Genomic DNA, 19,320 nt, shown 5'->3' with positions numbered 1-19,320 from the left:
ACAGTGACAGTGAAATACTTTGTCCACCGGTATATACCCCCCCTCTTACAAGCACAATGTGTTTCTGTGTAACTTCAGATTATCTTTATAATTAGAACCTGTCTGCCATCTTTTGACATTCACGTCGATGGATTATACCTATGTTGACTTCAAACAGAATCTTGAAAAGTTCTGCGACATTTTCACGATTTTTCACCTCTTCACAGTTGAGTCAAAGCATACTAGTACGGTATATACAAGGCAAATATCGAAAAACCTATCAACAAAAAAAGATACTCTCTGAATAGTCTGACTGTTAGGTGTGCAGGTTGAATATAGCGAATCAGACAAGTCCTGCTTTTGGGGAATCATATTAGAAATTATTGTTGATAAGAACCATTCCAATGTTGATGATTGAATCAGAGTTCTGTGATACTGTTAGAACAAAAGTTGACTTTGGGTCAATGTGCAACTCTCTACCTGACATAGACTGGCAAAGTCGGGACTTCTTTTTTTGTTTTACCAAACATGTAATTACTTGTAAATTTAGCCTTTTTAGCGTGACCACGAAAGAAATCCTGACTTCTTTGATATTCTTTCGCGGCCACGTTAGATTTCGCGGTCACGCTTAAATGGACTTAAAATTATTAATTTTTCTTTTTTGCCACCTGACACTATGTTTAAAAAGTGCATCAAAGCTGCAAGCAATATCACAGGAATCCAGTGTATTTTCCCACATATTTTTGTGATGTCTTAACCATTAACATTTTTAGATTTATTGAATGGATCAACACTTATTTCCTGCCACACACTGCATGCATTTTTTTCTCTCGGTGTCCAGCTTGCTATTTTTTTTTCAACAATTCTTCCGACCACAGCCCCAGGACTTTAAATGGTTTACCCCTAATTGCATGCGTGACCCAATCTCTCAAACCAATTGTGTACTGTGTGTTTAGGCAGGATGGACCGTACGACTCTGATTTGTACTGCTGATTAACAGTCGACTACAGGAATCAAATCACTCACAACCTTCCTGGTGTGAAGTGAACATGCTTATCTAATGTACCATTGCATACTGTACTCATGAGTGTACTATGTATATATCAAAGCAATCTAATTTGAGAGACTTCTAGGAATTAATCACCAGTCATTGTACGTGAGACGGGAAGCGCACTGAGATGGGGGGGGGGGTAATCATACTTAGGGGTAGGATGAATAGAGGGGATGACACTGATACATATGAATAGAATAGAATATTAACAATGTAAAGATAATCAAACTTTTGAATATACGAGTACCCTGTATCAAGAACTCAGGGCACATCCTATGCATTATTTTCATAGTTTCCAGTTCCTGTCACAAAACGAGAACAAATCTGAATTCTCTATTGTCAACTCCGTAACAGAACTTGTCAAAACTCACATAATTCATCCACATACAGCGACAATATGAAACGTACAGGTTGACTTTGAAAGATGAAAACTGAAAAGGCAGTACACCATCTCTGTAACACAATTGACCTCGTAAGGAATATGTACGATTTAAATGACATTATTCCCACGCCCATAATTCCTGAAGAATATATGTGGGAGTATTTAGAAATTTTTTTTTTTTTTTATTGTACATCCGCTGGTTCATTTGCCAAATGTTTTATGCTGTTTACGCCCTCGCCGTTGAAAAGGAGAAAGTCTAAATGTGAAGAAAACTGTTTGTTGCCTAAAAGTATGGTTCACAACTAAAATTATTTACAAAAAACGAATACATTTTGTATTATGCGATAAATTTTAGAATTTTACATTCCCTAGTTTATCAACTAAATATTTGTGATATTTACGCCCTCGTTGTTGAAAAGCATTGTCCAATTTCTTTAACAAATTTTCTTCTTAAACTAAATAATTCCAAATGAAACACCACATGCCGGGTGTTGTTTTCCGAAGGATGAAACAAAGATAGTGGTAATAACATGAATAATTATTTTTTTGATTAAATTTCTCATGAATTGGCACCAGTTTTAGCATGTATTCTTTTAGGAGTGGTCACCGTTGATAGATACAACGCCTATTTATATAAAAACAAAGTAACACTTGGATATCGCCACTTGTGGTATCAACTCCAAGAACACTACAAAAGCGTTCTCATTTCGTCGCAAAATGTCTTTGCACCAAAAGTTCAACAATAAGTAAGAGTGCATACTGTTAAGTAACAATACCTCGGCAATACAATATTTCAGATGTTCACATACACGTTTGAAAATTGAATAGACTAATCATAATTAAATGCTCAATCTTTCTAAAAAAATATTGAAAATTTATTATAAATTTATGTACACAATACAATTTAACACAAATTGATATTGTACATATTTACAAATACTGTTTAAATATAGTTATTATATAAATATCATTATATGTATACTTATTTTAATAAAAGTATATGAAAATATATAAGCAAACTTTAATATGGTTGTCAGAGATGCACGAGATATATTTACCAAATGGGCCTAATTAATAATTTACATGTAATACTGATATGGCCTGTAATCCGTCTTTGCCCTTCTTGGACTGCATGAAGGTCATTCATAATGTCTTACTGGTATAACCTCAAAAGAAGACCATGCTTCAGGAAAATCCCCATGTTTCTTTCCAATACGACCTCAGACGACCTGACCTTTTATGCAAATCAACCCACGTGGTTTGGTCGTGAATAAAACTTTCCCATTTATGTTGATTCGTTCATTTACTGGGATTTTCCGTACGGTACGCAACGCATCAAACATGGCTTTCCAACTCAAGAGAGTGCTCATCAGCGACTCGCTGGATCCTTGCTGTGCAAAGATACTAGAATCGAACGGGATTGCTGTCGACACCAATACAAAACTGACGAAGGAACAGCTTGTGGCTGAAATACCGGTTAGTAGATTTGAACCGCACATGCTGTCCACTAGTCGGCGTTGAATCACCGCCACGACTTGCCCTCTATTTAACCCATGAACGTAGTGGAAACTACCGATGCCCTATTGCCACACGTGTCTCACTGTTTGGGGTTAGAAGTTGGTTGATTGAAATGTCGAATATATTTTCAGACGCAGACCCCGGCTAATAGATCGACATATTTTTATTTCGTATTTTTGAGTCGTTAGTTCTGCGGTATGTGCTCTATTAATTAAAGGCCATCTAAAAAATAACCCGGCAGCATGTAATGAGCACGTCGCAATGGTGGTCGGACAGTCGGTGACAAATTCAGCTTGACGTTTCATTCAGTGGCGAGGTGTCCGTATGGCGCGATGAGGTCACGTCATTGCTCGATGCCGTAAAGAAGTACGTTACAACGTTATCTTTCGAATCAAAATAAACATTTATACGATATCTGCGACAGTGACTGACCGCAACTATGTTTCTTTCAAGAATTACTAAATTCTCAACTGTGTCAACATTTTATGTAAAATATTTCATATAAATATTTTCATATTTTGCTGTCAGCATTTGCTACTAGACTAATTGTTGTTCATTAGTAGCTAGCAACACGGGGTGGTTATTTCCTAACAAATTCTTAAATGAACATGATTAACTGAAACAAAATTGAATACAGAATTTTTTTTTTTTTGCAGTCAGTTTTCCCCATTACTTCCCACCCCAAATGTTTTGAATGGTGTACCCTTAATTATGGATTGTTTATATAAATCATCAAATTATAACTGTAGTCTGTAATTGGGGGGTGGGGTTTGGGGAGCGTACGTTTTATTCAAGTGCTGGTCTGTTTCATTTAGCATTTGTGCTGAGTGGACTGTTTCACCTTTGACCCTGTTATTGGTATTGCAATGATGCATTGACGATATTCATTTAATCTGATTGAATGTAACAAATTTACAATTATGCTAAATGCATAAATTTCACCTAGAATTAAAAAGTTGTATTGTGTGATTAATTTATTTTTTATAGAATTTCAACTATGAAGCAATACATGTAGTGTTCAAAATACAACAATTACAGTATTCACAAAAATATCCAGATCACAAGTTTCTTTTTCAATTTGTTTGAATATGATGAACAAATAAAAATGATAAAAAAAACGGCGTTCCTATGAATTTGGTTGTCATAGTTATCAGCATCTTAAGGTGTTGTTGTATTGCATTAAGGATACAAAACTTGCTGATTTGCATAACCGAGTGTATCTTATTCAAAGTGTCCTATTAATGTTTTATTTATATTGCTTTGAACCAGTCAGTCTTCTGTTCTAACTGAATTTGGAGGATTTTCACGGAATTATTTTCACTTGGTGATTTTTATTGAAAATTGTAATTAAATAGTTCTAGTTGGGTGCTCACAATGGTTTGTGATCATAAATTTTCAAATGTAAATGACGAACAATGTGACAAGAGGATAGTGTTTGTGAATTTGTGAATTGAAAGGAGGAAATGATGCACAATTATAGAATTTATGAATAGAATTGTGAACTTCAGCCATTCAAGTTCAATTTGATGCATTTCAAGCCAGTTTTTAATTGATATGATTTCACAGAATGTTAGCATGAGATTAGTTTCACATTTTTATAAGCAGAATGTTGGATGTTTATCCCATCGGAGGTTTATTTCTATCACTAACAACTACATTTATAATTTTTTTTTTTGTAGAAGTATGATGGCTTGATTGTTCGATCTGCAACCAAGGTAACAGCCGCAGTGATAGAGGCTGCAACCAATCTGAAAATTATCGGTCGTGCTGGGACTGGGGTCGATAATATTGACCTCAATGCATCCTCCAAGAAAGGTGTCATTGTAATGAAGTAAGTAGCTGATTGGGCCGGTATTGATGAGAAAGCGAGTAGCTGATTGATCGAATTGATGAGAAGGCTAGTAGCTGATTGGCCGGTATTGATGAGAAGGCTAGTAGCAGATTGGCTGTTATTGATGAGAAAATGAGTAGCCTAATAATAGTAATAACATTTTGTTAGTCCCCGTTCGGACGCAGTCCGAAAGCGAGGACTTGTGTTTTGCCCTGTGTGCGTCCGTCCATCCGTGCGTCCGTGATCACCTGTATCTCGAACATGCAAACTTCACTCATACATCACACATTATATGGGACATATGCACATGCATTTTTTTCATGATCCGATTAAGGATAGCCGAATAGTGGCCATTTTAAGGCCGAAAATGCATCAAAATCGCACATTTTCACCATTCCGGACCCGGATCTCAGTTATGCATGGACAGATTTTGTTCAAATTTGGTACATACATTAAACATAATAGGACCTTGATGGACGTCATTTTTTTTTTTTTGGATCAGGTTCGAAATGGCAGACTGGCGGCCATTTTGTTTTAAAGAATTCAGTTCTGGATCCGTATCTGAGACATGCTTGGATTGATTGAGTTCAAACTTCACACACACAAGGTACATCATGTCACAAATATGTATGTGCATTTGTTTCATGATCTCATTAACGATAGCCAAATGGCGGCCGCTTTAAGGGCGAAAATGCATCAAAATCGCACATTTTCACCATTCCGGACCCGGATCTCAGTTATGCATGGACAGATTTTGTTCAAATTTGGTACATACATTAAACATAATAGGACCTTGATGCACGTCATTTTTTTTTTTTGGATCAGGTTCGAAATGGCAGACTGGCGGCCATTTTGTTTTAAAGAATTCAGTTCTGGATCCGTATCTGAGACATGCTTGGATTGATTGAGTTCAAACTTCACACACACAAGGTACATCATGTCACAAATATGTATGTGCATTTGTTTCATGATCTCATTAACGATAGCCAAATGGGGGCCGCTTTAAGGCCGAAAATGCATTGAAATCGCACATTTTCACCATTCCGGACCCGTATCTCAGTTATGCATGGATGGATTTTGTTCAAATTTGGTACATACATTAAACATAATAGGACCTTGATGCACGTCTTTTTTTTTTCGGATCAAGTTCGAAATGGCCGACTGGCGGCCATTTTGTTAAAGAATTCAGTTCTGGATCCGTATCCAAGACATGTCTGGATTGATCAAGTTCAAACTTCACACACACATGGTACATCATGTCACAAATAGATATGTGCATTTGTTTCATGATCTGCTTAACAATAGTGGAATGATGGCCATTTTATGGCCGAAAATGCATCAAAATCACATATTTTCACAATTCCAGAACCGGATCTCAGTCATGCATGGATGGATTTTGTTCAGATTTAGCACATTGTGTTGTACATATGCAGGTGCATTTCGGTCATGATCTGCTTTGAATGTATATGTCACTCAAATATGAACGGGACGGGGACGTGTCATTGACAATGACTTGTTCTCAATATGACCTCTAATTGAGGTACAAAAGATCAACATTTACATTTGACATAGTTATTAAATTGAGAAATGAAGCCAATTGGCTGGTATAAGAAAGCAAGTAGATGATTGGCTGATACAGATGAATGTGAGAAAGGGATATGCTGATTGGTTAGCATAGGGGTCTTGAGAAAGTATCTGAATGGAATGCATAGGCAATTTGAAAAAGCTAGATGCTGATTGGCTGTCATAGGTTGTGTGACATCTTGAAGGCAGTTCTTATCAATGGAAGATAAAGCAACTGTAAAGCAATAAAGAAAAAAAAATCATTCTTTTTGTAAAATATCATTTCAATACGTCAAAGTTGCGAACACAAAATGTTAATAAAAGCATAAATTCTGCTGATCATAAAATACAGAAGTCAGAAGTTCATAATACAAGTAAAGATTAAGTATATTCTATAGTTTTATTTTAATAGATGTCTTAGAGCTGCAGTAGTCACTCATAATAGAATAGTTGTCAGCAGAGCAGTCAAGGAGATAAAATAATAAACATTAATTTTTTTAATCTTATCTTTTCATCGTGTACATGTTGTCAGAATAGCAGTCTGTAAGGGAATGTATCTGTAGTCTGTAATTCTGTGATTTACAAATGAACAGTTATAAGACCAATTGAACAATTTAGAGTTAGTTATCGCATAACAGCATTCTTATTATCAATATTGCCAATCATTAAATTTGTTAAGTTTCGCCTTTTTGTTCAAGATTGTTAATTAATCATTTCTAGTAAATTGTCGCATTTTGAATAGATTTGGATGAAACACATTTAGTTAAATATTTGACGGTATTAGTGACAGAAATGTTTAAATAGCGAGAGAAACGGGCATTTAGAATCTATAGTATCACCATCTTAGTGTCATGACGATGTGTAATGTATTTTTACTTTTTGTTAGCCAGCAATGATAGAGAAGGAAGAGTACAACATTGTAGTATTGACTTTATAGTTCCAGGGTTCTCCCCAGAAAAAATGCATAGCGCCGGGGCTAATTTGCATAATAATTTGCATATCATTTACATATCTTTCCTTCATTGATTAACAGAACTTATTTACAATTATGAATATTAGTGAGCTCAGTCACAGGGCAAATATTTTTTTTAATGGAATCAACACATTATGTTTCACAATTTAGAAGAGTTTGAAACATTCTCTAAATACAAATGCTGCAGACTAAAAACAAACACATTATTGTTGCAATTTAATTGTTTTGTAAAACGTTGAAGGAAACGCATTCAAAACGTTAAGCCAGATTTATGTTCACGAATCTCATAATTTTTTAAAGGTAAATTAGGTCTTGAAAGAATAGTTTTTACATGATTCGCAATGATAACAGTTCAAATGTATTTTACCAAATCACGCAATAAACACGTTTTTTTCTTGAGTAGCGTGAACTGATCGTGAACTCCGATTTGACCATGTTATATCGAGGTGGAATTGATTTTGAAATAATTTTAGCTTTCAATCTAAAGACTGTGTCTATCGCAGAAAGTATTTACTTACAAACAAAGAGTTGCTAATTCCACAAATTTGACTAGCCGCTACGTATCGTGCGACTAGGTCTATTGTTTATAAATTATAATCCACGACTGGCAGGATGCGTGTCGGTCGGTACGTAATTATACCAACAATCAGACAATAGTCCTCGTCGGAAGCATTTCCGTGGTGGTCACTAATTTTGAGTGACGGTCGGGGCCGACCGGCGTGGCGAACAAAGCTTTTTCACATCTGATATTGGCATGTCAAATATGAAATCAAGCGCCGAGGTGGGAACACATAGCGCCGAGGTCCCAAGTGAAGCGCCGAGATTCACAGGTATAGCGCCGCGGACCTCGGCGCTAAAAAGCCCTGGGGAGAACCCTGAGTTCTGTTTAATCATTTGAACTTCATCATATTTCCCGCCATTAATATTATTATTTGACAAAAGGAATGTCATTTCTCATTAGTTCCAGGTCATGAATATAAACAAATTGTGACTAAAGTTGAATTTGGTGAACCCAACTCAACCTTTTTAGTCCCCGTTCGGACGCAGTCCGAAAACGGGGACTTATGTTTTGCCCTGTGTGCGTTCGTCCATCCGTGCGTCCGTGATCACCTGTATCTCGAACATGCATGGACCGATTAAGTTCAAACTTCACTCATACATCACACATTATATGGGACATATGCACATGCATTTTTTTCATGATCTGATTAACGATAGCCGAATAGTGGCCATTTTAAGGCCGAAAATGCATCAAAATCGCACATTTTCACAATTCCAGAACCGAATCTCAGTCATGCATGGATGGATTTTGTTCAGATTTAGCACAATGTGTTGTACATATGCAGGTGCAATTCGGTCATGATCTGCTTTGAATGTATATGTCACTCAAATATGAACGGAACGGGGACGTGTCATTGACAATGACTTGTTTTCTTTGAAATTAATTAAAATTGTGAGCTAAAAAAAATTATATTCTACACATTACCAGTCTAAATTTGTGTTTCTGTATTGTTATTAATGCACATACAAATGTTTATTTAGATGAGTTTACAGTTGCTGATTTATTAGTTTATTATTAGTTTAATTATGCCATTTGCGGACTATCTTACGAGAGTCGGAATAAAATATAACTAGATTTGTGCAATCAATTTTATGTAAACGTTAAATGGCCAAAACATCGATGTTTGAAAATGAGAAACTTGTGATATTCATTTAGATCTAGATTTGTTTGCGTTGTGGGTAGAGCAAGAAATTACTTTGGTATATCTAATGCATTGTACCCCACTGTAATATTGAGTTGCTTAATGTAGTTCTTGTGTTATTTTTTGCTTTCTATCCCCTGCCTATTCAAGTGAATGGAAAAACTATATAGCGTATTGAATTGATTCATTCAGTGTCATCAGTGATGCATGACCTCTAGTTTAATTGTTTATTTGCATGTAAATTATTTGATGAGATTTCCTCTCAGATTTGACGGAAGCAAGAAAAATAATTACTTTTTTTTCACAATGATATATCCGTTATTTCGGTGACATTTACGGTCGGTGGTATTAGCCACTCGGATGTGCATAGTGGTATTGTAGAATTCCGATCTAAAACTGCTAATGCAATATTGAGATTTGTGAGTGCATTTCTGTTTCCTTAAAAAATAATGATTTCTGAAAAAAAGTAGTGCTGTTCCTCCTGTATTTAGAAGCACATCTCCCATAGAAGCTCATATAAATCCCATTGTTTGATTTTTTTTTTTTTTAAATAGTCCTGACGAAGAAAATCTAAAATGAGGACTTGCCTTTTAGGTTCAGAGTGTCTATCTGTACGTCATTTTTTGAACATGGCGTATGCACCCATTTGAGAGTGTCGATCAATAGAAGAAGAAAAAAGCAAAATTTGAACAAGTTATCAACCATTTCTCAGGCATTCCTGTGCTGAATTGGTTGAAACTTTGTGTGAATAGGGCTACAAATTAAACTAGCAATAAGGTAATTCCGAGATGCAACTGATTATGTTACATCATTTTTATCTTGACAGTACTCCATCTGGTAACACACTGAGTGCAGCTGAGCATACCTGTGCCATGATCTGTGCTATGTCTAGGTAGGTGAAATATACTAGCATTTCAATATTATGGTGTCCGGTGTTATGAAAATTATTCCACCTGTTGATCGGTCATTAATATAGTACCTCGTGTGTCGCATCACGTTCTATCTACGACCCATGTAATGCGTGTCATGCATTTTAAACATTCATCAACACAAAATTTGAATATACACTACGTGATGGATTTTTTTTTCTCTTACATTTTGCTATACAAGCCGATCAAAATGAATTCGTATTGTGATATCGATACTAATGTTATTCTTTATTTGGTAGTTTGCAAAAGCTTTACATATTTTTGATTTACGGACATGTGCATTCACACACAGTAAAAATCATCAAATTCAGATGATGCATATTCCCCATTATAATCACGATTGTGAATTGTAGTAACTCCCATGATGCAACATTCATCCTATCGGTCAACCTAATTATTTTCGTCTTGTCACTTTATAGGAACATTCCCCAGGCACACATGTCAATGAAGTCTGGGAAATGGGACAGGAAAGCGTTCATGGGTTCCGAACTGTACGGCAAGACATTGGGTATTATAGGATTGGGAAGAATCGGTAAAGAGGTTGCACTACGAATGCAGTCGTTTGGAATGACGGTAAATATTTGTACACGAAATAGGGGAAACTGAGTTTTATATGAATACCCCCTCTGCTGGCAAACATTCTTTTCAATGTTTATGAGGGGGTACACACCTCTGAGAACTTGAATTTTTTTTTAAAAATTTCCCATATAGGGATCAAAATTTTGGCATTGTTATTGAGAGCTTGTTTAAAGAACGGACCTGATTGCTGTTTATTTCATTTTAGACTATTGGTTTTGATCCCATCATTCCAGCCTCTGTATCGGCTGAATTTAACACTGAGTGGATGACATTGGATAAACTGTGGCCACTTGCTGATTACATTACAGTGCACACTCCTCTTATTCCACAGACTAAAGGTGAGCTGGTGATAAGTTGAAAGGTAGCATGTGACCAAAGTGCATTCTGGGATTATATAAAAATTTTCGAGAATAATTTTGATAGAAAATTTTCATACAATTATTTTTATTTTGTAGATTACAACAATTTTCTTTTTCTTCTTCTCAGGCTTACTGAATGATGAAACGTTTGGTAAATGCAAGAAAGGTGTTCATGTTCTAAATATTGCACGTGGTGGGATCATAGATGAAGATGCACTTGCCAGAGCTCTAAAGTCAGGACAGTGTGGTGGAGCTGCACTAGACGTCTTCGTAGAGGTAGGAACATAAACAATTACAAAAAAATATTTGCTGTGGGATTGATTCATCAGTGTGCTTCGGTCATTAATAACATGATTGTGGAGGTAATTTCAAACGGAAAAGGTGCGAAACCTCGAAACAAATGCAGATGGTGCAACGATAAAGCGTATCGGGTACATCATTGTTGTTTTAGCAGATATTTGGTGATCCAGCTAATAGAAGGAATATGGTTAGATTTAATTGAGCTAGTACATATTTCACTAAAGATACGTTTGACATTTACAAAATGAAACAAATTTGATTTTGAAGTGCTGTATTAGTTTAAATAGTGAATGTTCAGCGTCCCCATAAAATAAATAAAAGCTTGAAGTGTTTAATTGGGTAGAAATGAGTTATTTGCCACGCTATAGTTGCATGCCCACTCAGTTGTACACCCACGTAGTTTGTCAATTAATGTAATTTGTATCAATGTGAAACTTACTCTACACAGATTTGATTTCTCAAGAAATTAACAGCAGATTATCGATTATGTTCTGAATCTAGAATACTGTAAAAACTGTTCAGATTTTGTTTGTTTGTTCATAATTGATGCTGATTTTTATGGTTTTTGTACAGTTTTGTATCTGATGTTTTCTAGTTTTTTCAGTAAGCATAGATGAATGTCATTAACGAGCACCTTGAATGTGCAGTAAATTGCTCCCTGATTTCGTTTACCTATTATCGCTAACAAAGGCCAGACTAAACAAAAATTGGTTTTACAAAAAAAATTGAGGGTGTCTAGCAAAATGTTTTTGTTTTGTTTTTTGTTAAATCTCGCAAAGATTTTAGAAGATAAGATTTTTTTTCATAAATTATATAAAAACTTCTAATTCTAAATAAATTTAAGCTGGGATCAGGAATTGCTCGTCAAAAATAGATGGAATTAAACGAGATGAGAAAATGCAATGCTGGTAAAGCTTTATCAATTAAAGTAAACTCGTCTCTTCAGATGTTTATTTCACAAAAGTGCTATCAACTGATTTTAACAAAATGTTGCCCTTTCTCAAAAAAACAAAAAAAATATGTTCTCCTGAATTTACATTTCTGTTCACCTGCGATTCCATTAACTAATTTAGTACCAATGTGTGGAATCATAATCAAATGTGCTATATTTAATACCCGGTAAAATAAATAATAATCAATGTATTCAAAATACCAACTACCCAATTTCAATAAAGATAAATTTAAAATGTCAGACAGCTATGATACAATGTTTTATGGGGGGAGTGGATAGGAAACGGGACAGTATACAACAAAAAAATGATTTAATATAATAGTGGTTTTTAAATTTTTTTAAAATTTATTTATAATTAAAGGTTATAGAGAATATTAAACCTTTATTTTACAACAATGAGTACGACGGTATAAATGTAATGATGGTCAATTCGATTTATTATTAACGTAGCCAACCGTACGGCTGATGAGATTGTGGTTTATAATTTACAAGCAAATGAGTTTGGTTTTCTTATTACATTATGCAAATTGGGAAATAGAATTTTCAGAATGAGATCTTGTGGTAAACTAGAGTACAACTCGTGTTTTAATAGTGTATCACTTTACAAAATACATTAAGGAGTCATTTTGCATGCTTTATAATACTAATGGCTTTGAAATGTGTGTGTCTTAATGTTTCTACTCTCTTATTATTGATAGAAATATAGTGTCATGTGATTTGTGTCGCTAATATGCTACATGTCAACTATATGCTTTATTATTGTAAAATTCCTCCATTGAATATTTTCTGCTTTTTCATTATTGAATTTTAATTACAAATTTTATTCAAAAATAGCCTGATTGGTATTATGTGGTCTGGGAGTTGATATTTTTATAAAAAATAAAATTTGTCAATGATGTTGTGAAATGAACATTTTCATTGCAGAAAAATTATTAATAATACTAATACTACTGTTTATATTACTAATATTACTGTTTATTTTCGTTTGAAATCAATTTTCGCCATTTTTGCTGAAGGAATGATTCAGTGAAAATAAAATCCAGCGAATATATCTTTTTTCCTATATTTTACATTCAACTTGTCAAAAATCGGTGAAAATAAACCCCATAAAAACACTCAAAATGTCTTTTCAGCGAAGATTAATTCCAGCTAAAATAAAGTATTTTACAGTATTACAATTTTTTTTTACAATCTCAATTGACTAATTCATGTGTGTATTTCATCATCTACAGAGTACTAATTGTGTACTTGTTATAGCAAGGAGACTGTTTGTACAGATAAATAAATTTAACCCTGTGTAAACTTAATTCTTGTCTAAACAGCCTTCTGTAAATCAGAAAACTACAAACAAATTTCTAAATTAACCAGTTAAATGAAGAATCTTGATCAATCATATATTTTTTTTTAGTTCCTTCCTTGTTTGATTCAGACACTGGAGTTTAACTATGGCTGTAATATTTTTTTTTTTTTTATATCTGCCAATATTTTTAAAAAAAAATTTAATTGCAGTCTGCTTACTGTCTAAGCCCAAGATAAAATTACTGTAAACCATATAAATTTTCACTGACTTGTCAAATTTACAAAAATTTGTTGAAAATTTAAGGAATTTACAATGAGGAAAGAACCCACAATTAGAAAATCTTTTCACTGAGATTTGAGTGATATTTAAATGTACGTCTACTTTAACATAATAAAGAATTTTCATTGCCAGCTTGTCAAATTTCACTCAAGAGAAACGATCAATATCCAATTATTTTATACCAGTTCATTTTAAAATGCTTGTTCTGGTTGTACATAATATACAAAAAAAATTTTTTTTTCTGCTATTATCATAAACTTTACAACGCAATTTATTTACTCAATCCGGAACCATATATGCATATTTTGCTCATTACTACTTGGATTAAAAAAAAAAATGCAGGTTGTAATGTTTTAGATTGTTTATTAAATACATTTCTTTTTATGTTGCTGTACTAGGAACCACCAACGAACAGAGATCTTGTGGATCATCCCAATCTTGTTGCCACACCGCATTTAGGCGCCAGTACGGCAGAAGCACAGAAACGAGTTGCCGAGGAGATCGGCCAACAGTTTGTAGACTTGGTACAGGGAAAGAGGTTAGAAGGCGGCGTAAGTGACAACCATTAATTTAATAATTTTTAATCATGGCCTGTTGATGGGCACAAATTTCATTAAAACCACATTTTTAGGTTGCAAATCTAATTCAACATGGCTATCTGGTGGCCATTAATTTGTTTTGATTGTGTCAATGGCTTCCATGTAATTACTCAAAAACTTCTTTTTGCTGATTTGCTGTGGTGTTGATTTAATAATAATCAAGCAAAGCTCGTCTTATTACTGGTCGTTTGGTGTCAGTGTCAACTTTTTTACTTTTTTGACTAAGCGCAAATCGGATTGCTTTTATATTTAAAAAAAACCTCTCGAATTTGTTTATTTTAGTGACAATACCTTCATTTTTCTGTCATTTTTGGTAAAAAGTGATATTATCAACTTCTCTTCAAAAACTGCTTGCCCAATCATTTCAATATTTTATATGTAAGCCCCTTTAGTGGACCTCTCGGATTTGTTGATTTCATAGCAATAACTTTAATTCTCTAAGTTTAGTGAATATTTATTTTTGATAAAAAGCCATTTTAAGTATTAATGTTTTTGTTATACTAGGTGAATGCAATGGCTTTGAGCAATGCCTTGCAACCTGGTACACGCCCACTTGTAGCATTGGGGCAAGGATTAGGAGCTGTTGCTGCAGCATTGGCCGGCAAGATCACGAATAAAACAACGGTCAAAATCAATACATATGGTACGTTTCATTTTACATTTCATTGAAAAGACCATTTTGCATTTACTGCAAGATCCCACGTTATTTGTGAATTTGAGCGTACAAACAGGAAAAACAAACGCTGAAGTGTTTACTGGGTATTTCAAAACTCAATAGTGTGCTTATACATATTTGATGATGGTCAGTTTTGATGAAGAAATGGCGTCTTGTATACCTCCCAGAATCAAATTATTTAATTTTAGATCCGTGCCATTCACACATTATGCAAGATCTCAGAGTTAATCTAAATTTGTCAATTAAATCTACAGCTAATCTTATTCATTTGATAAAATATATTAATCTCTCATAAATCTAACCCTTTTCCAATTTGGTAATTATAGTTTGGATATCAGTTGAGGCACTGTTATTACTTTCTGATGGAAGTGCTGTTGTACACCTGATGTCTGCTGTTATCATAATAGTAATCATTTAGTGTTGCATGTGGTCTTCTGTTCATTTTGTGCTTCTAAAATCCAAACAGTTGTGAGACGCTAAACTAAATGCTGGAATATACTGAAACAATTTGATAAATTTGAGAATGTAACTGGCAAACCCTGTCTTCAGGACCCCACAGTATAATGTTCACTGCTACCACATTTTACAAAAGTTTGTTTTCGTGTGAAAAGTGTAATGTAATGTGATTTGCAATATAGTCTCTTTTCGCCATTAATAGTCAACATTATTACTGTTAAAAAAAAAAAAAAAAAAAAAAAAGGAACCCAACAGGCAGCATTGCAATATAACTCGCTGTTTTGTATAAAAGGAAAATGTCTATGTTGATAGGTTAAATCTAACAGCAAAAATTTGAGCACCATAAATTTTCCTCGTCCAGATTTTGGTACATTTTGCTGTTTTTGTTTGTTTTTATAATTTTGACTAAATGGATACATGTCTTATTAAATATTTTGATCAAAATATGGAAAAAATTATATCTGTATTTATGCAAATGGTGACAAAAGTTAACTTTAGTGTACAAGGGGTTAAAGTCATTATTAATGGTTTTTGAATTGAAGTGTGAAAAAATAATTCATAAATTTGAGCAAAATTAAGTCTTGGGATTTTATAAAGATTTCTCTGGCTGTTTCAATGTATTTCTATTTACTATTTGTCGGTAATTTATGAACCACAAAGTTCAGGCAAGCTTAAGTGATGTGTAAATGCATTGGTACTGATTTTTGATGCACACAGGTCCCGATCTCCAGTCGGCTGCCTCATTTCTTGGCGCTGCAGTGTCTGTTGGTTTGTTGAAAGTACAGATCGCTAATTCCCTCAACCTGGTGAATGCTCCATTCTATGCTAAAGAGATTGGTGTAAAGGTAAGACTTGTCACCAATTACTATGTTTTTTGGATGGCGTTGAAGTTTAGTTTTTGAAAAATAAACTTTTTTTCACTATTTTTGATCAAAATACTTGTATTGTAAGTATTGTAATTTGGATCAAAGTTAGCAGATTACTCGAAACAAAATACCTTGTAATTTGCAAAATGTACGATAGCACCTAAATTTGAGTTGTGTTATCAGGTAAAAAATTTGATTTCGTGATATAAATATTCAGACTTTGCGACCCAGTAGTAAAAATTTCACTGAAATCCTAAATATGTGCAGTCACAATGACTTGCAAATTTTCACAATCACAGGTCATCAAATTGCAAAAAAATTCAAGCAGTGAAAAATAATTTAAATTTAATTTATTGCATTATGAATCAGAATTAATAAATCTTTTCAATGTTTATTACTAGTATTTGTAACTCTGCATTTATTAGTTTGTCTATTTCTTGAATTGTAGATCGAATCAAATCATTTTGAGCAAGGGCCCGCTCCAAACAAGAATGCGGTATCTGTATCGGTTGATAATGACGGAAAAGTGTATCAAGTGAGCGGGGTTGTACAGGGAACCAGTCCGCTGCTTTGCGATATCAATGGAGCCATGTTTGTCACAGGAGTACCGCTGGCAGGAAATGTCTTGTTTTACAAGAGTACAAATGCACTGTTGCCCGTCACTAGTAAGTTTTCTGTTTTTTTTTCACATCTTATTTTTTTTTTTTTTTTGATTCTTCATATATATATATATGTAATTTGCACTATAAGCTTTAACCTACGTAAACTGCGAGGCGTTTTTTACTTTGAATTGACCTTTTAACCTTGCTCTGTTTATAGGCTATCACATGTTCATTTGTTGACATTTTAGCCAAACAGCATGCAAATGTTTGATAACAAATATCGTTCCCTGATAAGCACTATCTGCTGAGTTGACTGCCATAAGTTGTTTTATCAACATAGATGTGTATATTGTGTATGTAGTTATAGCGAACAATGTCACTATCTTTCTTCAAATGTGGATGACTGGTTCTTACAAATCAGTGACTGCACATGTGTGAAAACTCAAACCAGGCGATCTATACGAAAAGGGGAAAAGTCATAAAATTCAACACTTTTTGTCAAAATAAATATGCCATTCTAATGTTTTATCATGATCTTATTTCAGGTGCGTTGAGTGGGAAGGCTCAAGTGATGTCATTCTCCTCAAGTCAAGGTGGAGAAAACTGGAATGCAATGCATATTGCCGAACCATTGAAAGATCTGGATGCTGTCAAGGGACATGTTGATTTTGTCACACAAATTAGTTTATAAAAATTGAATATCAATTTAAGATCCATGGGTATTATGGTGTTCTTCTTCCCCTTAGGGGTTCAAGTGTCTGTCTGTCCATCTGTGCAGAGTAGGGAATAGTTTTAATTGACATGTCTGTATTTCAAGAGAAGAAAACTAATAAGCCCATCAAACAGTGGCATATCATCAAAGCAACTGCCAGTCTGAACTTGAATAAGCTTACTTGAGCATGAGGTGCTATGTCATCGGTGAAACATATTTCTCGTAAACTATAGAGGGGAATATTGTAAATATTCTAAAATTTATTACTGAGCAGTAAATACCATATCAACTTTATAGCAATGTTGCCACGGTTATTAAGTATTGGGTTATAAATCATCTTCAATAATTTCATGACAATTTTGAGATCGAATGCTTCAAATTATGTCTCGTGGATTTCATACCTCTGACCTTGTATCTTATTGGCTTATAATTTAAATCAAAGGATATTACCGGTACTGCAGATTACATGGCATCCAATCACTGGTCTGATTAAGTTCAATATACGATTTGTACATTCAGTCACCATATATTGTATTTTATGTTGCAAACTTTTAAACTAATGTTCATATTCGTGTATGAAGCAATATTACTGTACAGTAATAATTTTGTATGCTGGCTACAAAATTGGGGGGCCGGCTTTCTGAACTTTGGCATTGAACTGATATATATTTTTTTTTTTTTGAAGTGAGAAAGTAGATGCAAACCAAACCACTCTCGGACGTTTCTTTGAGGGTGCCCTCTATATCTAGTTTGTGATTTCATATTTGAAACTCTGGTGTCAATGTTTGCGTCTTGATTAATATTTTGTCAAAATCACTTGCCTGGGTAGTGGAGATTTCATCTTATTTATAAACATTGTTCATTCCATTCCACCAGAGAATTTTTATTTGTATGATTTAGCAAATTACTACTAATTAAATATCACTTGTCGTGTCCATATCTACCACTCATTTTTAGATGCAAAGTGCTTTGTTATCCTTTAAATAAAACATGATTTCTGTCCAATAAATGTAATTGTGTTAATGATGCATATACACCTGCAGGTATAGCCCAATAAATAACTCATCACAAATTTCAGTTTATTATAAAAAGACATTCTTTTTTCCTTTTAATTGAAGCTCCCATCTACAAATCATGCTGAAACCAAAATGCACCCCTAGTACTGATGCATGTTGCTTGATACCCAATCCTTCAATGTTTGGGGTAAATCAACTTCTGAATAAATACTGTCAATGAATCAAGGAAGGTAAAAGCCTGTTCATAATGATTTTTAAATCCAGATTTTTAACAGTAACTACTGTGATAACATTATCACGGCTGCCATAATTTCCTTTGAAAAATAAAGGTTGGAGTGATGTCCTCGTATCTTTAGCAGGGGTACAGTTTATTAAAAAATTCTGGATTTTCATTTGAGTACCGTAAAATCTGTATTAGAAGCCGCATTCATTTGTTTTGAACAATTGAGAACCACAAAATAGTCGCATCCGCTCTGTTGCATTGTACCATTTTAATAGAAGCTGCAGCTTCCATTACAGATTTTACAGTAGGCTTCTACCTTAAACACAAAGGGAAAATCTTTTACAGCAATGGTACATGGCTTAAATTATTGAAGCCGGTAAACCTCTACTTTTTCTACTGTAAAAAATAAACATGAAAAGCACCTTGGTAGTCTAAGTATTTGGGGGGGGGGGGGAAATTCAATTAAAAACTG

General features: G+C 34.2%; 1 protein-coding gene across 1 annotated transcript; it reads left to right on the top strand.

The window, feature by feature from the left end:
- Nucleotides 1–2,689: 2,689 nt before the first annotated feature.
- Nucleotides 2,690–17,607, top strand: LOC100374791 (D-3-phosphoglycerate dehydrogenase-like). The gene is made up of 11 exons (XM_085501285.1): nt 2,690–2,888; nt 4,610–4,761; nt 9,827–9,892; nt 10,349–10,502; nt 10,714–10,846; nt 10,995–11,143; nt 14,097–14,249; nt 14,802–14,940; nt 16,147–16,274; nt 16,744–16,960; nt 17,443–17,607. Exons 1-11 carry the CDS (start codon nt 2,700–2,702, stop codon nt 17,586–17,588), a joined length of 1,626 nt encoding a protein of 541 aa, XP_085357411.1. The 5' UTR covers nt 2,690–2,699; the 3' UTR covers nt 17,589–17,607.
- The last annotated feature ends 1,713 nt before the right edge of the window (nt 17,608–19,320 follow it).

This window comes from Saccoglossus kowalevskii, chromosome 7 (assembly GCF_978046115.1).
Source record: "Saccoglossus kowalevskii chromosome 7, keSacKowa6.1, whole genome shotgun sequence".
In the NCBI taxonomy this organism is placed as follows: domain Eukaryota; kingdom Metazoa; phylum Hemichordata; class Enteropneusta; family Harrimaniidae; genus Saccoglossus; species Saccoglossus kowalevskii.
The sequence above is the reverse complement of the archived record's forward strand: the minus strand, read 5'-3'. Positions and strand labels throughout refer to the sequence as shown.

Excerpts from the sequence above, each read along its gene's own strand:
- LOC100374791 (XM_085501285.1), top strand. The coding sequence starts at position 2,700 with ATGTTGATTCGTTCATTTACTGGGATTTTCCGTACGGTACGCAACGCA. Across the intron at positions 2,889-4,609 it reads AGCTTGTGGCTGAAATACCG|AAGTATGATGGCTTGATTGT; the intron begins GTTAGTAGATTT and ends TTTTTTTTGTAG. Across the intron at positions 10,503-10,713 it reads TGCAGTCGTTTGGAATGACG|ACTATTGGTTTTGATCCCAT; the intron begins GTAAATATTTGT and ends ATTTCATTTTAG.